This window comes from Ictalurus furcatus, chromosome 25, assembly GCF_023375685.1.
Source record: "Ictalurus furcatus strain D&B chromosome 25, Billie_1.0, whole genome shotgun sequence".
Lineage (NCBI taxonomy): Eukaryota > Metazoa > Chordata > Actinopteri > Siluriformes > Ictaluridae > Ictalurus > Ictalurus furcatus.
This window is the reverse complement of record NC_071279.1, coordinates 13,707,138-13,731,771: the sequence shown is the minus strand read 5'-3', so window position 1 is coordinate 13,731,771 and position 24,634 is coordinate 13,707,138. Positions and strand designations below refer to the sequence as shown.

General features: G+C 39.4%; 1 protein-coding gene across 2 annotated transcripts; it reads right to left on the bottom strand.

Moving 5' to 3' along the window:
- Window positions 1-346: 346 nt before the first annotated feature.
- vsnl1a (visinin-like 1a) lies at window positions 347-24,330 on the bottom strand. 2 transcript variants are annotated; one of them, XM_053614394.1, is made up of 4 exons: window positions 24,033-24,330; window positions 20,017-20,185; window positions 6,890-7,105; window positions 347-2,517 (listed from the first exon to the last, which is right to left on the bottom strand). In XM_053614394.1, the coding sequence occupies exons 2-4, from the start codon at window positions 20,176-20,178 to the stop codon at window positions 2,320-2,322; spliced, it is 576 nt and encodes a 191-aa protein (XP_053470369.1). In that variant the 5' UTR covers window positions 20,179-20,185; window positions 24,033-24,330; the 3' UTR covers window positions 347-2,319. The 2 variants fall into 2 exon arrangements, with proteins under 2 accessions (XP_053470369.1, XP_053470370.1); XM_053614395.1 differs by lacking the exon at window positions 24,033-24,330 and adding an exon at window positions 21,779-21,957.
- Between the last annotated feature and the right edge of the window lie 304 nt (window positions 24,331-24,634).

Genomic DNA, 24,634 nt, shown 5'->3' with positions numbered 1-24,634 from the left:
TAACAAAGTGCAAATGTAAGTACTTCATGCAGTGGTAGGTCTTTAGATGTCATTTGAAGACTGACAGTGTCTCAGCTTTTTGGGCATCCAGGGGACATTCATTCCACTACCTAGGTGCCAGAACAGAGAAGAGTCTTGATGCAGGTCTTCCTTCTACCCTGAGAGATGGTGGGACCAGTCAAGCAGTGCTTAAGGATTGGAGGGAGTGTGGTGCTAAGTGCTTGAAGTTAGGTGGGTGCTGGTCTGTTTTTGGCTTTGAAAGCAAGCATCAGGGTTTTAAATCTGATGCGGGCAGCTACAGGAAGCCAGGAGGGAGCATAGCAATGGGGTAGTGTGGGAGAATGGTGCTCAGAGTTAGATCTGCCAGGAGTGAGTTGCAGTAGTCCAGTCTCGAAATGACAAGGGACTGAACAAGCCCCTGAGTGGACTATGTGGATGGAAATGGATGAATCTTTATGATGTTTTAAAGGAGAAATTGGCATTGGCAACAGCTGGTTGTCCATGGTTACCCTAAAGGTTTGTGCAGTGACAGAAGGTGAGATCTAAGAGTTGTTCAGAGAGATCTCAAGATCCTGACATGCAATCTGACATGTTCTTTTTTTTTTTTTTAATATCTCACTATAGCAAGAAAGGGAGAAATTCCACAATTTTACATTCTGTACCTTTAATTTTCTACTAAAATGTGTTCTTGATTATATTGCATTAAATATCTTCACACTTATGCTCTCAATCAAACTCACGCATTGAGGGGAAAAAAGTCCCATATACTATTTTATTAGTTTTAAATCACAACACAGGAAGTAATGCAGCCATGGCATCAGGGGCACATATACATGCAACATATACAAAATAATTTCCAAAATTAAGACAGTTGCCATTGCACAAATTTGGTGGCGAGTAAGCGAGTAAACATTAATGTAAAACAATGTATGTAAAGCTTTCATTAATGACAGACATGATGGTAACTTGAAATCAAAAATGTGTTTGACAATCTGAGCGGAATAAACAATGCAGAAGAGGATAATGTTTCTGAACGTGTAACTGACAATCTATTCGTTAATTTGGTTGGGTTTTTTTTTTTTGTTGTTGTTGTTGTTAGTTTGTTTTATAACTAAATTTTTCTAAACCCTTAAGAATAAAAAATACACATTTAAAACCTTTGTGGGTAGACAATAAATACCATAGTTTGAACAAAAATTTAGTTTACTGTAATTTTCTACTAATATTTCCTGTCAAATTAAATGTGACTAAAACAAGATCTGAAGATCTCTTTGATAGAGCAGCATTTTTGAACCATCTGCAAAGTGATATGCAGTACATATGGCACAATAAACTGTTTAAGGTCATTCCAATTACTTAAAATAGAACAATAGTGCACATAAGAGTAATTGAAGTAGTGTTATTAGTGTAATTATTTCTTTTTAGACCAGCATATTATACTATACATGTTTTATGTATAGAGTATACACAGTAAATATTTCATGTGCACACTTCATTACTTTATAATAAAACCTTTAATCTGTATTTTTTAAGCTATGTTCAGTTGTTACATAGTGAACAAATACTGCACAGCATACTTTTTGCATGCAGTGCCAATAATTATCTTGGTGCCAAAACCAAGTTCAAACTGATGAATAAATGATAATAAAATACATCCCTTGTATCATCACAGACTTTGCATATCATAGTAAACAGGCCTTCCTTATATTCCAATTATACAGAATCAAAGTTCCACTTTTCTGTATGAATGTAAATGTAAATATCTGCTTCGACAATATATAAATGAAAAATATGAACCTGTTAAGGTTACCAATGGACCAGATTTGTTTGACATTAAACAGTATTATGGTACACTAGCATCAGTAATGTTGTACAATAAATAGTTGCTTTAATTCAGTAGAGCACATCAGTGATGCACAAGTTACAAGTGAATGAGACTGTATGGAAAGTATTTTCTCACACTTCAAATATTGGCAGCTTATATCAACTTTATGTATTTATTTGATCTATTTGAACTCTATTTATGTGTGTTATATTGTATGTGTGTGTGTGTGTGTGTGTGTGTGTGTGTGTGTGTGTGCATTTTTGTTTGTGAGAGCTTGTATTGTGCATGTGTGTGTGTGAGGAAGTGTGTGCTTCTGTCCGTGCATATCTAAAATTTTAGAGACAAGTTTTAGACATGCACAAGTCAAAATGCACAAGTGTTTCAAACACAGGAAGCAGATCTATTGAAAGGTGGTCCAAGCAAATATTTTTCAGTGGAAATAGCTGCAAACTGAATGGAACTCTGATCTTCGGTGCAGTCACTTATTTTCGCTCTTATTTTTGCAGGTCACACTGCAGCAGTAATACGATAGATGGGTCGCTCTTTGCTGCCTCTTTGAACTCCTCCAAACTGATCTGGTCATCGTTGTTCTTATCCATCTTGCTGAAGATTTTGTCGACCCGCTGCTCAGGGGTAAGGCCGTCCTCGTTCATCTTCATCATGATCACAGTGCCCACCATTTTGTAGATCGCCTGTTGAGGGAGACAAGAACGAGTCTTTATTATACTTTTACTGTATGACAGGCACAATTAACAGTTTTTTCATTTACAATACAACAAAACAGCTTTTCATTCATCTTAACCCAGTGGTGCAGGATATCTGACTAGTGTCATATGTTATCTGACTAATGTAACCTCACTAAGCTATTGACTGCTACACAATTCACCATTTCCTGACCATTTAAGACAAATCAACAACTAACATTTACTCTCCCAGCCTGTCTACATCACACCAACATCACATAATCCATATCCAATGTAACCTGTTATACTATGTAACATTTTTTTTTTTTTAGAAAATTGCCATTATTCCCCTCAAACTATTTATAAACTATGACCTATTTTCATTGAGAAAACAGGTGCATATTTTTTTATTCACATAAACAAAAACAAACAAAAAAAAACCATATGAATCAAAATGAACATGCATTTATAATAAAGTTATACAAAAATGACCACAAAACGTTTAGAAGTAAGTAGTTTTTCAAGATTTACAATTATATTATAAATCAATTTCACGAATCAGCTCCCAAATTTAGTCTCTCGTTATATTGTCCTTGATATCAGTTTTCAAACTCCAGTAATTCATGAATGGTTATTTGAGAGTCATTTGAGGGTGTTGTGGGATAAAATGACTCTCAAATTACCAGTCATGAAATTCATGCAAGTATTTTAAATCACTGTTCACAAACTATTAAGAAGATTGTATGATTTTAAGTAATGTGTGTAACCGTGGTTATATGACTAAGTGGAAGACTACAAGCATGGATTCCTCTGGAATTTGCTCATCTACTTTTCAAGTACAAATAGCGTTGTTACTGTGACCCCAGGTAAAAACGTGACATGATCCATCCAGGAGCCTGTGTATTTCCCTTTGTTTCCCTGTTTTTCATATGAACAATTGCGCTATGATGGCTAGGACCTATATAAACCCCCAGTTGCTGAGCCACTCGTCAGCCACAGAGGAGGGCACAGACAATGAAAACCATTCACAATAACGGACCGCAAACATGAGTTGTGTTGCTCATCGTGTTTTCTCTCCTCGTGTTCCAGGTCCACTATTCATGCTGCCTGTCTGCGCCCTCCTCTGTGGCTGAGCATCTGACCTTCACGCTGGGGACCTGAGTTCAAATCCCAACCTTGACCTTTCTTACACACCCTCACTCCCAGAGGCATAGAATCATTTTCAATAAAACATAAATTCGTCCCCTGCACTTTTTCACTGGTCATGGTCAATTTGTGTATCTTTTGATTTCTATATGTGTACAATAAAATCCACTGTATTTACGCCAGCGTCTGAATTCGCTCACTCATTTTCATACACTTCTTCCCCATATAATGGACTCAAATGTCATTCACTATATAGGGAATAGTGAATGAGTGAACGACTGAGCGATTTCAGACTGATTAAGTCTTTACGTGGCCTGACGTTGTCATGACAATTGGTCACATACATCACGTGTCACATCCATGCTCACACCCGCGCTGAGCGCTCAGAGGACACAATGAGCTCAAAGCGGCAAAAAACCATTCACTCCTTTTTTACTAAGGCAAGCAGTGTAAGTGTAAGTTTGGCGTGTGGTATTCATGTTGCACAATGATGAATAATTTGCTACATATTTCTTGAACACTGCCTATTTCGATCGATGAATACAAGGTACCTGCAGTACCTGCACTAACGGTTTTGTAAAGTGTAACCCTGCCGTTTTTACATTACTGTATATAATTCAATAGAAATGGGAGAGAACTGAAACAAAATCATCCATAGTATCATGGATATGTAGTATTTAAAAATATTAAGTTATTAAGTGGTAATAACATTCTGATATAGCCTAGGTCTTAATTTATAGGATTCTCTTTCATTCTTGATCTAACTTTTTACTGTATTGTCAATAGATTGAGCAAAAAACAGGCAGGTTGGCAAGTCAGGATAGGAACATACCAATCACAACAGAAAACAATTTAATAAAGTAGTGTGTGAATATACAAGTATATATTATACACTGTGTGCTAGGTACAATGTACAATAAACACAATTTGCAATATATAATACAGTGCAATATACAATATAACATGCAAGTACAAGATCATAAATTGCATATTAAGCCAGTTAATAAAAAAAAAAGTGTAATCCTGATAGTATTCCCATTCACAAAACGTACCTGTAATCTTACGTGCAAATCAAGTGCTCATTGTTTTAGTAATGGTGAGACTGATTATTGCAAATGCATTGTTACAGTTTCCTTCTTTGCAGGGAGAACACCGGTTATGGTCCGGTGATGCACATACACTGTGTACTTGTCACTACTACTGACACATTCATTTATTCATTCATCTTCATTGTCTGAGGTGCACTATTTCTAGTTTTCACTACTGCCAATACCAACATTCTGCCATGTCAGCGCTGGAAAATATATTCATATTCATATCAGAAACGGACAATTTCCATAATTATATTTTGTTGATGTTACAGATGGATATTTACTGCAAACGTAACAATTTAAAACAAAATCAATAAAAGTAAAATCAGGCACAAAGCCTGTGTTGTTTAGCCATAAAGAAGCTAAATATTTGCTTTTATAAGTGCTATAAAACAAAGGGTAAGAAAATATACCATATCGGAATCTTATAAGAAGTGGCAAAGCTGTATGTCACATTTTTTTAATGTAACATATTTAAATTTAGTCTTCATAAACTGAAATCAGATAGTATTTCTTTTTCTTACCACAAAATTAAAAAACATGTTTAACCACTGTCAGTTATAAAGAAACTCTTCCATGTCACATGGGAATACTACAAATTCTTCTTCACATTTATTCTGTGATTGTACCCTTGGGAAACACAGTGTTCTTGAGCATCTTAATTAATGTGTGCTGAGAGGAATAATAATAAATTGAGCTCCTCCAGACAACTAAAGGACATATGTTTCTTACCAAAAATTAAGTAACATACTGCATACTAGCATACTGGTTGAGAGTTAAGGACCATGTATAAGGGCGCTTGCTCTCTGGCAGTCATTGGATTTAAATAAAGAACCTATAGACAAATAGCACAGAACCTTAGCACAGAACCTTGAGCTACCACTGTCACAGATAAGGATTGCACATGATACATGGGGGTATGTGGGGTAGTGGTGGCTTGATGGTTAAGGCTCTGGGTTATTGATTGGAAGGTCAGCCCCAATCAGGTTCAAGCCCCAGCACTGCCAGGCTGCCACTGTTGGGCCCTTGAGCAAAACCCTTAACCTTGTCTGCTCCAGGGGTGCTGTATCATGGCTGACCCTGCGCCCTGACCCCAACTTCCTAACATGCTGGGGTATGCGAAGAAAAGAATTTCAATGTGCTGTAATGTATATGTGACCAATAAAGACTCATAGCTAGGACCCAGGCCTGCCCTTTTCATCTTCACATTACCAGGCATTTACATTACTTTGTCTAGACTGACTTTCACTTCACTGGAATTAAGAGGGCGAAATATGTACCAGCATGACAATGCCTCTGTGCACAAAGCAAGCTCCATGAAGACTCGGTTTCTTAGCGTACTGTAGGTGTAGTTCTTGAGTGTCCTGCACAGAGCCCTGACCTCAACCCCATTGAACACCGTTTGGATAAACTGGACCATCGACTGCACCCCAGTGTCTGACCTTACTAATGCTCTTGTGGTTGAATGGACAAATGGAAAGCCTTCCCAGAAGAGCGGAGGTTATTATAATAGCAAAGGGGGACTAAAGCTGGAATGGGATGTTCAACAAACACATGTGAGTGTGATGGTCAGGTGTCCACAAACTTTTTCCAATATAGTGTACACTCAAGTGCAAAAAAAAAAAAAAAAAAAAAAAAAATGGGCCAAGCCCAAAATGGAAAAATATAAAGTTTTTAATGGTCTTAACACCAAATCATTGGTCAGAAAATGAGCAAGAATTAAACAAATGCACTAGTAAGACCTCCTGTTCCACCATTTGCTCATTTACTTTTGCTGTAGTTAACTGTTTGGGAGAAAAGCTAGAAACAGGGGAATTCACTTATATAGTCTTCTTGTATCATGATAATGATAAACATGTTTGATGTAAAATTCAAACTAACACATGTCTGGGTGAACAAAATAAAATAAAATAAAATAAAATAAAATAAAAAAGCTATTCGCAAGTTTACCCACAAGGCTTAAACATTCAAAGAAATCAAAGGGAAAAGCTATCCCATACTCAGTTACTTTATCTATTTGTTTAATTCTTGCTAATTTCATGACCAATGATTTGTTGTTAAGACCATTAAAAGCTTTTTTTGTAGGGGCTTGGCCCTTTTTTGCCCAGGAGTGTATGTTAGATACTGTTAGCCACTGTATTTACCTCAATAATCTCCAGCATTTCCACTCGTGTGATCTTGCCATCTCCATCCAGGTCATACATGTTGAAGGCCCAATTGAGTTTCTGTTCGAAACTGCCTCGCGATGTAATAGACAGTGCACAGATAAACTCTCTGAAGTCAATGGTGCCATCTCCATTTCTGTCAAAGGTCCGAAAGGCATGTTGGGCAAACTTTGATGCATCGCCATAGGGGAAAAACTGAAAGAAAGATGAAAAGGTATAGTAACTGTACATCGATGTCCTGATGCTTTTAGTTTAAACACCAGCACTTTGGATTTAAACAACAAACTGTACAATGAGGTTTAGTTTCAAATTATCAATGGTTAAGATGTGAATTATATATCATCTCTTTTGGTGTGCATGTGTGTGTGTGTCTGATCACTACAGCATCACTCTGGAATGTATTTGGCGACCTCGCTGCAGGAGTGGGCTGCAATGCGGACCTGCACTTAGAACAGCTCTGAGTGCTGCAGCAACACAGCTCATCACTCCTTCCTTTATGGGGTGGGTGGATAGATGATAAGACTCCTAACCACCTCAGACAGAAATGACCTCCACCCATCGCCAGTGCATACACTGCTTCTGCATTTAAACCTGGTAATTTGCACAACACCAATCTACAGCCTAATTAACAAATCAGAACAATTTTAGAATTCAAATGTAATAGCTTCAGACAGTTTAGACTATGTGCTGAACAAGGCCAAAATGTTCAAATTCAGTCAGGCTGGGAATGTATTGTCATATATCATGAAAATTTAAGTTTAAATTAAGTGACCATTTAACTGAGTATCAGAATTATTGGCATGTCTTGTTAATAAAAATAATAACCCTGTATTTTTGAATATCTTGAATAGATGAACTGAGCTGGGAACTTATAAATGCCATGTTTATTGTGTTTTAACACAAATCACAGAAGGCTTCTCTGCTTCGAAGCAAACAATAGTGCATGTCATCTTATACAGGGTGTAATTAGTGAAAACTGTAATTACCTAATTAGACATTGTGGACACACAGAAGCAGATGCTATGTTCAGTAAAGTCAGGACATTTTTATAAAAGAATGTCACAGAATGGGGGTGGATGGAGACGTGCATATCATTATTCAAACTCATGACTGTTGATCAAACTGCATAAACATATAAAATTATTTGCCTCCAGTCCAAATAGCAGTCTTTTTCTTATGGAATAAAAATAAACCTGCCTCTATAATCTGAATTTAATAGGTACGTCTTATTTTTTTATGCCTTAATTTGAATTTGTAAGTTAAGTTTGTAGTTGATTATACCATAATTGAAATTGTATTCCACATCTTGAATGTATATGCAAGGTTTCAAATTCTCTCTCTCTATCTACCTACCTACCTATCTATCTATCTATCTGTCTGTCTATCTATCTATCTATCTATCTATCTAGTTTCTATTTACAACCCATTCCAAATTTCAGTTCTTCAAATTCAGATTTAAATTGTCAAAATGCTACATCTGGAAATCAACAACAAAAAAAAGTTGCACAGATTTGATCACCACCATTTCAGTCAATGAGCCAATAAATTAGTGTTAGAGAAAATTTGAATGTCAACTTAAAGAACTGAATTTGAAATGGCACAAAAGAAAACATTACTAGCAGTGATATACTTCTCAAATGAATTAGTGCATATTATAAAGCTGCAATTAAAACACTTACATCTTGTTAATCAACTGTTATTGAATACAAATATTTGTAATCTAGCACTTTTTATATTGATTAGTGATTAAAGGAAAAAAGACAGTAAAGCTATTAAAACAACTTCTTCCCTATATTAGTGAGTGCTGCACTTTTACAAGAGACTGCATATGATGTCTACGTACAGCGAAAAATTATATAACAGTCAGTTACATACTGACCAATTCCAACCTTCTCCTACCTAAAAAAAAGGCAACTGTACACACTGTTTAAGGTCAGAATGAAAACATGACTGAACAAAACAGTGCTCAGGCTCACTTTGAGGATTTCAACCTGAGAAAGTCTTGTGATTGGACAGGACACTAAAAAATCAAGACAGCAGCGTTCTCTTTCTATCCCTCTAGCAGTCTTCCTTTAGTGGAGAAGCACTGTGTCAGGAAGCAGTGCACACCGTCATGCATCCTGCAGTGATGCAAAGTGACTCTCTCATGGGGCTGGCCCTTCTGCTCCATCTGTTTAAACATGGAGGGGGAGAGGATAAGAGCCAAACAAAAAAGTGCAAGTCATGGAAAAACAGAGCCGCAGTGAAACCACCTCTATTTGTGCTAGAGCGCACCAATGATTTAATTAGGAAATCACATCCAAACATAAACATTTCATTTCAGTTTTCATAACGTAGCTGCAAGTATTTTGGGGGATTGATTATGCAGTGACCGTGAGTTGATGCTTGAAGATGCAGTGACAGTGAGTTGATGCTTGGCAACCTTCCTACTAATGAAATGTGATTGCAAGTGATCAGTGATGATGCGTTCTAGACATATAATACTACCAGGTGTAAAGGGCTATCCCGAGATGTATGTTAATACTAAGTCTGAGGAATCTGAGGCATAAAAAGAGGTTGGAAATTTGCATGTAAAAATAATTATAACTATACATAAAGACATACATAAAACCACACAAATGTCATAAATGGACTTAGGGGAATAAAAAGATAAAGTACAATAACAATGAAAAAATAATTATAACTATACATAAAGACATACATAAAACCACACAAATGTCATAAATGGACTTAGGGGAATAAAAAGATAATGTACAATAACAACACCATCTGCCAATTGATTTTGGCTGCTTCAAATTCCTTGGGTTCTGAAGAAGTGGATCCCTCTGTTACACGATTTCTGCGGACAGCCTTGCTAGCCATGGGGCACGTGATGCGAGAACTAGGCGGTCTCACTGCAGCCCTCTTAACCGCTCGCAGGCAGGTCTGGTTTGCTCAAGCCAGGCTGTCAGAGGATTATAAAAAGACTTTGTGAGAGCTTCCCATTGTTCCAGGATATTTTTTTGTTCCAGACGTGTCTAAGAAGTTGGAGAGGCATGTGAAATTGTCCGCGACCACTCAGCAGCTAACACAGGTGCAGCGTGCTCTGAATTTTATCATGCTCATCGTCGTTACACACCGGTGGAGCCCTCTAAACGTCCCCAGGTCCAGCAGCGATTTCCTGGGTCTGAGGATGTACAGAAGCGTCACCCCCATGGTCACCCTAACCCCCACAGTGCCCCAGGGGGCCCGTGTCAGCGTCCCACCACAACTTTAAAAAGCCAAAGCCTCAAGGCCTGAGGCGCTCGGGCCGGTGGTCAGACGTTTCACAACACGCCATTTGAGTTATTGGGAAAGCACAGGGTTGGACCCCTGGGTCTTGGCGACACTGTGCAACAGATATACTCTGGAGTTCTGACGCTGGCCCCCAACATTTTCGGGACACATACCAACTGTTCTTTTAGACCCGGTTCGTTCTGCAGCTCTCAAGAAATTCGTTCCTTGTTAGAGAAGAGGGCAATAGAGGTGGTTCAGCCCCTGATTCAGAGGGATGGGTTCTACTCCACATATTTTCTGGTTCCAAAGCGGGATGGAAGTTTTCGTCCGATTTTGGATTTGAGGAGACTCAAGAAGTTCTTAAAGAAGCTCCCATTCCACATGTTGCATACGACCGACGTTTTTCGGTCAGTGACGGAGGGAAATTGGTTCACGAGTGTTGACCTGATGGATGCATACTTTCCTGTTCCTATTGCTGTGCATCACAGGATATTCCTAAGCTTCAGCTTCAGAAACCAGGCTTACCAGTTCAGGGTCCAACCCTTTGGTCTTTCTCTAGCCCCTCAAGTGTTTACGAGGTATATGAAGGCTGCCTTGTCACCCCTGTGGTGCCAGGGACTGCGGCTTCTGCCATACCTAGACGATTGGTTGCTTTGCGCTCAGACGAGGGACTAGGCTGTGCACGATACCCAGCTGCTACTAGGCCACATTGTCAAGTTGAGTTTCTTGGTGAACAGTGCAAAGAGCTCACTGTCTCCCATGCAATCCATCACATTCACTGGGGTGACAATTGATTCATCCACAATGCGAGCCTCTCTGTCTTGGATGAGAGACATCTTAAATATTTTTGCCCCGTTTTGTCTGGGGGCGTCTCTCTAGTATGGGATGTTATTGAGGCTACATCGGCCATCTCTGTAATTCCTCTGGTACTGCTTCACCTGCAGCCCCTGCAGGTGTGGAGCAACAGCCTTCTGCTCGTCCGTCAACGTCATCGGCGGATTGTAGTGACTCGCAGTTGTGTGCGTGCCCTCCGACGATGAACTTCACTGGCCTTTTTGACAGTAGCCGTTCCATTGGGGAATGTTCCCTCTCGTCGGGAGGTGGTAACAACCAATGCATCCCTCAAGGATTGGGTGGCAGTGTCTGTGGCTAATGGTCAAGGGAGTGGTCTATGGAACACATCAACTTGCTGGAGTTGCTTGCAGTTTTTCATGCCCTGAGACACTTTCTCCCGGTGCTGGCAGGCTGTCATGTGCTTGTGCACTCGGATAACACTTCGACGGTTTTCAAGCTGAATCACCAAAGGGGCACGAGGTCAAAGAGCTTGCTACGGCTCACTCACAATATCTTCACCTGGTCACTCCCATGGTTTGCATCACTGAAGGCTCTTTATCTGGCAGGGATAAATCAGGCTGCAGATGCTCTGTCCAGAAATTGGCTTCATCCTGGCGAGTGGAGGCTCCACCTGAATGTTGTACGGGACATATGGCAGGAGTTTGGTGTGGTGGAAGTGGATCTATTCGCTTTGGAGAAAAAAACTCACTGCCAGTTCTGGTTTGCCCGCATGGAAACTTCCAGTCCACTGGGGCAGGACATGCTGTCACACAATTGGCCAGATTGTCTCCTGTATGCCTTTCCTCCAATTCCTCTGCTGTGGGAGACACTTCACAGAATTGCATAAGGCAGGCACAGGGTGCTTCTGATTGCACCACAGTGGCTGTCCAGACCATGGTTTCCCTTGCTCCTAACCTTGCTGAGGGACAGACTAAGGCAGCTTCCTCTCAGGAGAGATCTATTGTCTCAGCTGGATGGCCGCATTTGGCATCCAAACATGGCCCATCTACAGTTATGGATCTGGCCTCTGGGGCCGACTCCCACTTAGCAGACTGTGAGCCTTCGGTCATTCACACTGTTCTCACTGGAGGGGGCAGGTCTTGGAAGTCATTGAAGGTGGCTTTTCTTCCGGCTGTGGCATCTACAAAAAGTGTCGGATACAAAAATCTTCAAGTGCGCTTCACGCGCTGTCCGTGAGGCAGTCATGCATGAGATGGAAACCGGAGGGTACCAGAGTTGTCCTCTGGCCCAATCCAGCTTTACTTCCTAAAGTGCTCCTACACCAGTTCATTAATCAGTCGATCGAGCTGTGTTCCTTCTAGCCGACAGGCCTTGAGCAGCGTTCTCTGCTCTTGTGCCCCGTAAGGGCCTTGAGGTGCTATGTAGAGGCTACAGCGCAGTTAAGACAGTCGGAAAAATTGTTTGTCTGTTATGGCGGTGTTACGAAGGGTGCCCCTCTGTCTAAACAGAGGCTGTCACGGTGGGTAGTTGAGGTTATTGCCTTAGCGTACAAGCAGGCCTAGCAACCCATGCCTGGGATCATGACTTGCTATTCTACCAGGACTGTTTCATCTTCATGGGCTGCCTTCAGAGGTGTCCCTCTTAGTGACATCTGGGCTGCAGCGATATGGTCCTCTCCCTGCACCTTCACAAGATTCTATAATGTCAACATTGCTTCATCCCATGATGTGAGCTCGGCTGTGCTTCGCCAGTGGTCTGTTCTGGTGAGTTACTCCTCATGACTTTTCTGGTATGAGTCATCCACGACTGTTGCACCCTCTCTGGCGGTCAGGAGGGATGAAACAGAATGCTCATTACGAATGTAACCGTGCTTCTGTGAATTCCAGATGACCACAGAGTTCCCGGTCACTCTGAGTGTGTGAGAAGATGCTCCGAGGTGAAGTGCTGAGCTGCAGTGGCTTATATCACCTCCACTCAGCTCACATCACCACGTGACTTGATTGATATTTATTTTCTTGACCTATCTGGCTGGTGCTGCGATCATCCACTACTGTTACATCCAGAATTCACAGAACCACAGTTACATTTATAACCAGTGTTTTGGTGCACACAGAGAGGTAGCCATATGGAAAAGTACCTGATGTCCACGGTTAAATATGATGGTGGCTCTTGTTTTGTGGCTGTTTTTCTGCCAGAGGACGTGGAGGATACATGGCATCATGAACTCTATCAAATATCAACAGGTATTAAATAAAAACCTGACTGCCTCTGCCAGAAAGCTTCAAAAGGGGCAGAAAGCTTAAAATTAGAGCTGGGCTGTAGTCCAGCCCTCCAACACCTCAGTCGGAAACCTCTGATGTAGTGGATTACATAAAATTAACACTATGCGCAGGGGTCTGTCTCTCTCCCGTCCTGTGGCTAGCCCTCTCCCCTGATTGAGTGAGCTGGGCCAGGTGCCTGACGGGGAAATTGTGTCCAGTTGGCACATTCTTCCATCTGCTGTGATAGCTCCAAATGCCATTATGTAACCCTCTGCAGCCTATTCCTTCCAAACTAACTAGTGTTAAATCACATCCAGATACATTTCTGACAAACAGTTGTGATTTATATCCAACTTGGTTTCCAAATTATGTATTTTTTAATCACAAAATTCAAACATTAAATATTGTTTTGATGCTCTTTATGGTCCGTTAGAAGGGTAGCCATGCTCGTGGCTGCTGACTCAAAACAGCAGCAAAAAGCGTGAGAACTGGATCATCTCCTTGTCTTAAATACATGTCTTATCAAAAAATAAACATGAATGAACATCAGACAGTATGTTAAAAATAGAGTGCTGCTTGCTGAAATTCATCATCTCTCATGTAATGACCCAATGTATGTTTTAACCGCGGGAAGATGCCAATAGTTTGGTATTTAGAATACGCATTATATTTTTCCTTAAACTACTATTTAATGTAGGGCTGGGCAGTACAGCTAAAAGATTTATCACGATATAATGTTTCATATCATTCGGTATCGATAATTATTGATCAATTTTAATCTGTTTAAAACAAAGACCAGTAGAAAAAAAGGGGTTGAATTTAACCACTGTATTTTTAATTTTCCCACTTTATTAAGGCTAACAACAAATATTTTTAGTCAAAAAACAGTCAAAAACAAAATAGAAATAAAAAATATATCTTCTCTTATCGTATATGAAGATAAATAAGTAAATAAGTGTTAAAGAAACTCTTGAACTTATTAAATAATTAAATAAAATGTTACAAAATGTGTGCAATGTAAAAGTGTAAATAGAACAATCAAGGCAAACTTTGAGGGAGATCAACATCGCATTATAGCGTAGAATGTGACTCCTGGTGCTCTTGTTTTTGCTCAGCCTGTTAGCATAGTTAGCCTATCCTCGTATAAAACTTCCACTTTAACACTTACTTCCAGATAACACTGTGCTGAGGTCCGCGTCTGAGGAGTTGAGCTCCTGCTCCCTGTCCACCCCAGAGCCGACATTTTAACAGAAATGCACTGTAATTGCACACGCACTGTATATGTGTGGAGCTCTGTGCATATGCATTACAAGTCTCTCGCAGCTTGTGTAACTGTACTTGGCTGGGATGGTTTTTTTTGCAAAGCTAAAATACAATGGTGTTATGATGTTGGTCAGATGAAAAGAAACCAAAACAACTGCCACACTACATTACATAAAATAATTTTTCAACTTAAATTTGAAGATAGACGGTGTGCGTATTTGTTTGCACATTTACTTTATTACCCTGCCCAATATTTTGTGTTGAAGTCTCTCTGTCTCTACAGACACACTTGTTAAGTTAAATAGGGTTATAGCAGCATAAAGTGATTAAAAATAATGTTATAGCAGCATGGAGTAACTTAAATTTATATTATAGCAGCAGGAATGAATTCAAAATAATGTTAAAGTAGCATTGTAGCGGCACGAAGTCATTCTCCAAAATTCTCACTGACCCTTTTTTGTAGAAAACTACAAAAATAAACTTACAATCTGCCATTGATCCAAATTCTTTGAAACGTTGTATCTGTGGGATACATTTGTCTACCATGTCAATTTTGAAATGGTCCGCAATCTTGAGAAGGAATCCTTACAATCTCCAATGGCAGCATGCAGGCTTACAGCTGCCTCTGTCCACGCTTGCAGCTGCTGCTGTCCGGCTTGCCATTTATGTTTACATTTAGTTCTGTGTTGTCTCACGTAGTTAGTGTGTTGTTTCATGTAGCATCATGGTCCTGGAGGAATGCTGTTTCGTTTCAATGTGTATTTTACCAGCTGAAATGGTTGAAATGACAATAAAAGCCACTTGACCTTGGAGCTCTGCACCTTCCTTCAGCTTGCGCCGACCGGGTACTTTGCTGCAAAAACTGTCTCTTAAAAGTTGATTTTTTTAAACGAGACAATACGTTCTGTGCAAATCAGACACAGCAGAGCACCAGAGCTTTCAATAAAAACACGTTTCAGTCCAGTCAACTTTGAAATTTTCGATGCTCCTCTGAATTCTTTCTTTTCGCCATCTCCACAAACTTGTGACCTCCCCACTCCCCCACTGCGCTGCACTCACATTGGCTGCGTCCAAATTCGCGTACTGTGACAGTACCTACTAATCAATATGTGTGTGTTGTATGAATACAATCCTGGATATACTACATCTGGCATGTTGGCATTGTCATGTGACCTTCGAAGTCATCATAAATAAAAAATCTTAAAGGGACCACCAGATTAAAGCAACCGCATTAATGGCAAAATGCACAACAGGAAAGTTAAATGAATTAGCAGTTTAATTTGGGCAGTGTTAACAGACTGAGGTAAATTCATTGCCATTAGCTTGGCTGGCTAAGGCATGATGGAGATCACAAGTTCAAACGCTGTGACAACTGTTTTGTTGTTTAAACCTTCAACAAGTTAACACTTTATTCAGGTATTGTTAAACAAGTCTTCTTTAACCAAGGTTTAATACTTAAAAAGAGCTGACGCGCTGTTTTCCACCATTTTTTTTTCTGAGCTCGTCCGCTCAGATATATATGTGCATGCTCAGTTGGCAAGGAACTGTGGGTGCTAAGAGATGCTTAGCTGTAGGCTAGGTACAGTGCTCTAACAATGTATTTGCCCCATACTGATTTCTTCTGTTTTTGTGTCTCTCTCTCATCTCATGCTAAATAGTATATCTCATACTAAATCGTTTTAAATCTTCAAGCGAAATACAACATAAAACAAAGGAAACCTGAGTAAACACACAATAGTTTTTTATTGCAGCAAAAAAGTTATCTAACACCTATCTTCAATGTCAAAACTAATTGTCCCCTTAGACATAAAATCTGGTTGTGCCACCTTTAGCAGCAATAACTGCAACCAAACGCTTCTGATAACTGGAGATCAGACTTTCACTTACTTCTAGGACTAGGATTTACTCCTATGCTTTGGATCATTGTCTTGCTGCATAATCCAGTTGTACTTTTGTTTCAACTTATATTCTCCTTTAGGATTTTCTGGTAGGGAGCAGAATTCCCTCAATTATCGCAAGTTGCCCAGGCCCTGAAGCAGCGAAGCATCTCCTCACCATCACACTGCCACCACTATGCTTGACCGTAGGTATGATGTTCTTTTTGTGGAAGTCTGTGTTTGATTTACACCAGATGTAACAGGACCCCTGTCTTCCAAACAGTTCCACTTTCAACTCATCAGTCCACAGAACATTCTCCCAAAAGTTTTAAGGATCATCAAGGTGTGTTTTGACAAAATTCAGATGAGCCTTAATATTCTTCTGGGTTAGCAGTGGTTTTCACCTCACCACTCTTCCATGGATGCCATTTTTTGCCCAGCGTCTTTGTGATAGTGGAGTCATGAACAGTGACCTTTATTGATGCAAGAGAGACCTGTAGGTCCTTTGATGTTGTCCTTGGCTCTTTCGTGACTTCCTAGATGAGTCGTTGCTGTGCTCTTGGAGGAATTTTGGAAGGTCGGTCACTTCTGGGAAGATTCACTATTGTGCCGAGTTTTTCTATTTGGAGATAATGGCTCTCACTGTGTTTCTTTGGAGTCCCAGAGCCTTTGAAATAGCTTTGTAACCCTTCCTAGACTGATGTATTTCAATCACCTTCTTCCTCATCATTTCTGGAATTTCTTTCAACTTTGGCATCGTGTGTTACAGGGTAAGACCTTTTAACCAACTTCATGCTGTTGATAAAGTTCTATTAAAGTGTTGATTTGATTAGGTTTTGCAGTAATCAGGCCTAGTTGCGTCTAGTCCAGCTGAACCCTATTATGTATGCAATTTTTTAGATGTGGGGAATTAGTACCTACGGGGGCAAATACATTTTCACACAGGCCAAGTGGTACTGAGTTATAATTTTTTTTCTTAAAAAAATAACAATATAATTTAAAAACTGTATTTTGTGTTTACTCAGGTTGACTTAGTTTTATCTTAGATTTAGTTTTTATTCCTGAAACTACTTGTATGAGATGAGACAAAACCAGAAGAAATCAGAATGGGGCAAATACTTTTTCTCAGCACTGTATTTAGGAATGGCACGTTAGTCATACTTACAACATACTTACAACAACCATGTATACAGGAATATTCCTGTAATTCTAATGCCAATTTCAATGCCTATAAACATCCTATTCATAATAAAGGCTGCAACTCATGCATTGTCTTTGGGCCCTTTTGCCCATTTATGTATCTTGAGGTTGTTGTTTTTTTTATCTTGAGACGTCTCTTGAGAGAACGGCAACAAGTGCCGGTACACAAGAAAAAGTCACATTATGCCAGTCTGTTTTGATACAAAGTATGCAAACATTTCCACATTATGCTGTAGAAATATTTTGTTTTGCTGGTGGTAAAGAAGTGAAATGCAAGGATTTGAAAAACTATTTTCACTAAATGCATCTTGTTTTTTTTTTTAAAAAAACATGTATGGGCAATTGTAAGAACTTTAACATTCAACCCAAATACACAGTGCACACTGAAAAACATCACTCAGATGGAGACTTTCGATTTACTAGACATGTGTTAGGGAACTGGCACCACAAAAAACAGAGAGTGTACAATTAATACAGTTCCGTACCACGTGTCTAGTAAATCGAAAGTCTCCATCTGAGTGATGTTTTCAGGCCCGGCTAGTCCGTAGATCACTGGAAAAGGGAAGACCTTGGGGCAACATTGAACAGACAGGCGTCAGGGTTGCTGTGCTACAACAAGCTAACCAAGGCTTGTTTATTTTACCCAAGCTCCATTGCTTGAGAGAATGTCAGAACTGTCCAAGGTCAGCCACCTGGCATGTGCTGTGAAGTGTTGTTCTGCGTCAGTGACAGACTTGTTTTTGACTGTGTCACAGCAATGGGATTTTTTTCAAGGACTACAGCATTACCCTTTAACCTTTTAAAAACTACAAAACTGTCTGCTTCTGCACTTTATTTTACAAAAAAAAACAATTAATAACATATTTTAATGTCAGTGTAACATGACAACACCCAAAAGCATGATTAAAATCTCCTTAAGTACAAACTTAATGAAATATCTCTGAATAAAACGAAATGCAATAGGAAAACAGTACGGAAATTTTATACAAAGCCCTTTTATTGAATTATGGTTGACTCATAGAGCACCACGGACAGGATGTTAGTGTAGACAAACTTTTATTAACCCCAGAGAAGAAATGTATTTCCCTTCTACAGGAATAACTCTGTGTGACTTTGTGTTCATTGACATTACAATCAACTAAATAAATTATTATTAAATCTATTTCTAGTATTTTACTGATTGTAAGCAATTATTTGTAGAAAGAAGCTGAAATGAAAAAAATATATTTATAAACCTGTTACATTACAATAACATCATTTCCCCACTTGTGGGGATTAATACTTTTGAAATATTATTTTGAAACGATTTCAAGTTTCGCTAACTCCATTTCTATTTCTCTATAAGTTAATGTACAATCCTGCATAAAGTGTGCATGTTAAAAAGCTGTGGCATGAAGGCTTATTGAATCATTCCTGGAATAAGCCACTGTGTCGTGCTCTTCCTCTCCCTCACACACACACACACACACACACACACACACACACACACACACATGCCACTTTTCCCAGCCCCACACCACCCTGATAATGCAAGGTCATCCATTTTCTCACTATCTTTGCCTCTGGATTTTAATAAAACCATCTCCCTGATACACTGTTGCTGGGAAACACATCACACAATTGCTAAAAGGGTTAGTGTCCAGAAGATTAAATTCCTTTGTGTGCAAAGCTGATCCAGCAAATAAAGTGGCCTCAAAACAGTGCAGATGGCTGAATTGATCATTTAGTCCCGTTGTATATTTACTGTATATTTACAGTCCCTTACAATAGTACAGAAACTATTAGCAAGACCAATTCTTTAGCAATTCAGAATGTCCTGAAAAGGAAAGAGACCACTGGTGTATTAGCGACCAAACATCTAACAGGTCGGCCAAGGAAAACAACAGCAATTGATGACAGAAACATTGTGAGAGCTGTGAAGGAAAACCCAAAAACAGAAATCAGTGACGACTTCAACAACCTTCACAGGGCAGGGGTGACGGTATCACAATCCAGCAGAGCAGAAATCTAGAAGTCATACCACCAGATGCAAACCACTCATCAGCAGTAAGAATCAGAAAGCCAGACAGTGCACAATAAAGCTTCTGTAATAATGAACAATCATGAGTCGCCTACACTTGCAAATACCAACTGAATGCTCCCACGTTAAATAGGACTCACTGTCACTACTATTTAGCCATACTCCTTAGTGTACATTGTGTGGTTTGGAACACAGTCTAATTTTCTATTTAAATGTAATTATGAGGAGAAGAATGATGCAGCAAAACTCATGCTAGGAAATGTTCAAGTAGTGAAATTCAAAAATCATACATCTTGCAGTTTTAAACACTTTATGTCAGCAGTTCAAAGCCTTCATTAACATCTGTCCAGAGGTTCATAGGTCAAAATGTCCAATGACATGTGGAAGAGCACCCGACCAAACGTAAGAATATGGAAAGTAATGGTATGTGCTCACCTTCACATATAGCTGCTGGAACTCATCGAGGTTGAGGCGGCCACTGGGGCAGTCCTTTAGGAAACCTTTGTACCACTGCTTTAGCTCATGCTCATTAAACTCTGTGTTCTTTACCAGATCATCCATAACCTCAGGGGTCAGCTTGCTGTTCTGTTTCCCCATGGTGTCTCTGCAGGAGACAGGCCAGAGAAAAATGAACAGATCTACATTTGTCTATAATTTATGACAACTACTATATTGGCCAATTAAGTGATTAACGTAGAAAAGGTACATGTGCTCAAATGCAAAAAAAAACATTTTTTAACTTTGAGTTGATACAAAATATAAACACATCTAAAGCCTGTACCCAAATGTTTGATGTGGATATGTTTGTGGCTGATTGCACTGGTGTTCCTATTGGCCATTACTGCATAAGTTGTGTAATTTTGTGTTAAAAACAGGCTTGTCCTCTTGAACATTTACAAATAATACTGTTACACTGCAATACATAGTTACAAATAGTTCATAGTTAAGAGCCCTTGATATAGTAACATTTATTAAAATATGATGGTGCAGTGATTTGATTACACAATCATCTCGAATAACCAGTTAGGAGATTATGTAATGATTGTGACAGGACTACCTGAAACAAGCACAGATGTGCTGAGAATCAGTTATACAATATATTGTGATATTGCATGTTACTATGTTAACAACACTATCATCTGTGATTTTTTTAATCATGGAAGGTGCCATACCTAGATATGAGACAAAGTGCCGCAAATATACTGGTAAATGGTCTGCACTTATAAAGCACATTACACTGGTTGTCATTCACACACACACCAATGGTAGCAGAGCTGCTATGCAAGGTGCTAGCTTGCCATCAGGAGCAACTTGTGTTGCCCAAGGACACTTCGGTATGTGGAGTCACGTGGGCCGGGAATCGAACCGCCAACCCTACGATTAGTGGACAACCTGCTGAGCCACAGCCGCCCATAATATACTGATATATTAAATTTACATTTACATATACATTTGAGGCCCAGTACAAAGGCTGTATCATGGTATTTGGTGATTATTATAGCTACTGAATCATGAATAGAGACAGTCAGTGGGGATGATATCATCAGATAGATAATTTAGGTTGTATCAAACATATGTTTGGTGTAATTAACCAGACAAAAGAGTCCTAACAAAAAAACAGAATGAGCAATCAAAGTAATGGGCAAATTACATACGCTGATATGACCACAGGGAGCAATGTTGCATGCATACAATGTATTTCGGTAAACACACAGGCATAGGTATGGGCAGAGAAAATTAGACTTGCATAGCTTGCATAACAGTTTAGAAGAGAGCGAGCTTTCCTGAAATCTCTGTGGAGGTTTGATGGAATAACATGGCAGATGGCTTCTCAAAAAACCACATCAGAATTGAAGCCAAATCCTTTAAAATCCACAAATTTGCTGCCATCTTCCCCACTGTGCCAGTCCATTTTAGAAGGGTGATGTTATTTCAACTAGCTTGCCACTGTTTATCTGTATGACAAGCATCTGTTTTGAACCTGCTTCCGAGCCTGTGTCACAGGCGAACACATGTGACTGCACACACACAGATATTGCAGTGTTATCTGGTGGACTGGTTCATTAAGCAGTCACACAATAATAAAGAGGCATTGTTACATTCTTAGACAAACAATTAATAAGCAAAGAAATAGAGATAGAATTGTAGTCGACTTTGAAATTTGGAAATAAACACAAACGGTAATTAAATTTCTCACATGAGTGGTATTTCATTTCCAAAGAAATGGAGGATTTAACAGCATTTTTGGTTCATGAGTTTTCCTTGTGTGGAGGTGGATGAAGAATAGCATTTGCATTCGACTCCATATCTCACCTCACCACCCACGCTGCACTGCTCTTGGAACTGCAATCCATGGTCAGAGGTCGTGGCTAAAGTACACATCACATCATATACACAAAAAGCCAATGCTGCAAGATGATGAAAAAATGGCTCCACGTCAAACAAGGTGGTAATGCAGGAACCCAGATCTTTTCAGATTATTTCTCCTCACATCCACCAGCTTGCCCCAAGCATTTTTATGTGACACAGCAGATGTCACTGTAGGGTGTTTACAGTACCCTCATGTGCTCGGAATCAGGAAAAAAATCAGCACAGACTGGTCCTCTATGGAATCTAGTAAGTGTAATTATAAACAGATTCCAGACTTACCACATAAAACTGGGTTGTTTCTTTAAATACACTAACACCCCAACAGATTCAACTATTTTATAGATTATAGCCCTGGCAAATCAGTGTTTCTCAGAGTGTTTTGCAATCCAGAAAAAAAAGCATGTTGTGATACGCCATGATAGGGACATTCAAAATAGTTATATTGTTAACACCATATATACTTCTTTAAAATAACATTACACAAAAATGCCATTACAAGGTGTGGTATATTTATTGAAACATGCTACATATGCATTTACAAGAACTAAACAGATACCATGATAAGACTGATATTGCGTTGTATGGATACAATGCAGTCATGTTCTAAAGCACAAGTAATATTTTCTATTGCTTGGGTTTCTCTTTTGAGAGCACAGCATTTGCATAAAATGTACATCCACTCCATCCTGACATGGCCAATCTTTTACATTTGAATTGATCCTTACATTCAAAAGGATGTGGGTGTTTTTTGTGTACTATAACGTCTTATTCAGGGAGAAATGAGATATTACAGGTAAAAAAAAAATGTATGCTTTCTAGTTTATGAGCTTCAACGATGATCAGTTTAGTGATAGAATTGAGCACAAGACTCATAAACAAGCAACTATCACCTCCTGTCTATTTTCTATCTAGTCTAGATCACTGTTATTTATGCTTTAACAACAACACCAAAAAAAAACCCAGTGTGAAGCTTTTCCCTATACAAGCAGACCAGGTTGAATCGATCTGTATGAATGATTTTGGCTTTTCAGGCAATGCTGCTTTAATGCAGCTACACAAAATTGATCTTTTTCAATTACACAGAGAGAAAAACAGGCTGCTATTGAGAGCAGAGCAAAGCACATCTGGCTCCAGTCCTGTCAACATTCACAACTAGATTATGACTAACAATTGTACTCAGCAGTAGATTCATTATCTTATTACCACTTCTGAAACAATTATGACAATCATTATCATTTTCACAGCACTTGTGGTGTTTATTGGATATGAGGTTATTAAATAGTACAATGCTGACCCATGCCACATCCAAAGATGCTTAACACAATGCAAGATTACAGCTTAATCTCTGATGTAGATATATGATTGTGATGCACTATGTTGTCATTATTGCTTAGTCTTAACTGAGCAATCCATATGATTCTATGGACTATATACAGTATATGATATAAATGAAAGAGGATCTGCTTTACTGGAGCAGACGCATTGTGTAACGTTCTCTTGCATCCATCACTTCTCTTCTTTCTGCGATGACCTTGAGGGTCTAAGTTCGTTGCAACGATAATGATTTGAATTTGGCAATCTGACCTTTAAGTAAACTGCATTATAGCTTATTAAGATGTTTACATCACTGACGCCAAGCTGTCGTAGCTTACTGCAGAGGAACTTTGCCTCCCATTAGGCTTAACCCTGGACTCCAATCTCACGTGCAACAAACTGATAAAGCGCATACCGACACAAAATAAAAACATGAGCAATGCCTTCAAGGTCCATTAACGAGTAAATAGTTACCAGTGGCCCTTTACACAAAACCATATGTCCTTTATTGTTTGTTTTTCTTTCATTATTGTAGGAATTGTTCATGCAAGTAAGTCCTGGTATGGCCGTTTTGAAGGCTTTAAATGGAACATGTATTTATCTCTGCAGGGAAATGCATTTAAAAGGGTTTTGTTATCACTGAAAGCATTCAAACGGAATGAAGGTGGCCGATAACGACGTGTAAATACTTTCAAATGCACGCGCTCCGTGCATATACATTGCAAGTGGAAGAGTAAAAAAAATAATAATAATAATAAAACACTTACCTTTTCCAAGGAGTAACAGAAAAAAAACAGTCTGTGTTTTCCGCTTCGAGTGACAATACAAGGTGGGTACAGACGTGTGTTTCCAAGGCGAGAAGTCGTACAATAGACGGAGAGGAGAAGAAAACCGTTCGCGCGCGAGCGAACGTGCACGAGCGCGCTCTCTCTCTCTCTCTCTCCCTCTCTCTCTCTCAGGCACGCAGCTGCCCAAGCCTGGTGTGCTGCTAGAATAACAAATTAACACTAACACAAATTACACGCAACTGTAAATACACTATATTGCCAAAGTATGTGGACACTTGACCATCACCATCACACCCAGATGTGCTTGCTGAACATCCCATTCCAGATGTTTAGTCACCCTTTAATAAGCTCCATTCTTCTGGGAAGGGTTTTCCACTAGATTTTGGAGCGTGGTTGTGGGGATTTGTGATCATTCAGCTACAAGAGCATTAGTGAAATCAGGTACTGATGTTGGTGAGGAGGTCTGGGGTGCACTCGGTGTTCCAGTTCATCCCAAAGGTGTTCAGTGGGGTTGAGGTCAGGACTCTTCCAGTCCAAGCGTAACACATCATGTCTTCATGGAGCTCGCTTTGTGCACAGGG

Coding starts and splice junctions, on each gene's coding strand:
- vsnl1a (XM_053614394.1), bottom strand. CDS start 20,178: ATGGGGAAACAGAACAGCAAGCTGACCCCTGAGGTTATGGATGATCTG. Junction 7,106..20,016: donor TCCAGCAGCTATATGTGAAG/GTGAGCACATAC, acceptor TCTTTCTTTCAG/TTTTTCCCCTATGGCGATGC. Junction 2,518..6,889: donor AAATGCTGGAGATTATTGAG/GTAAATACAGTG, acceptor CTCCCTCAACAG/GCGATCTACAAAATGGTGGG.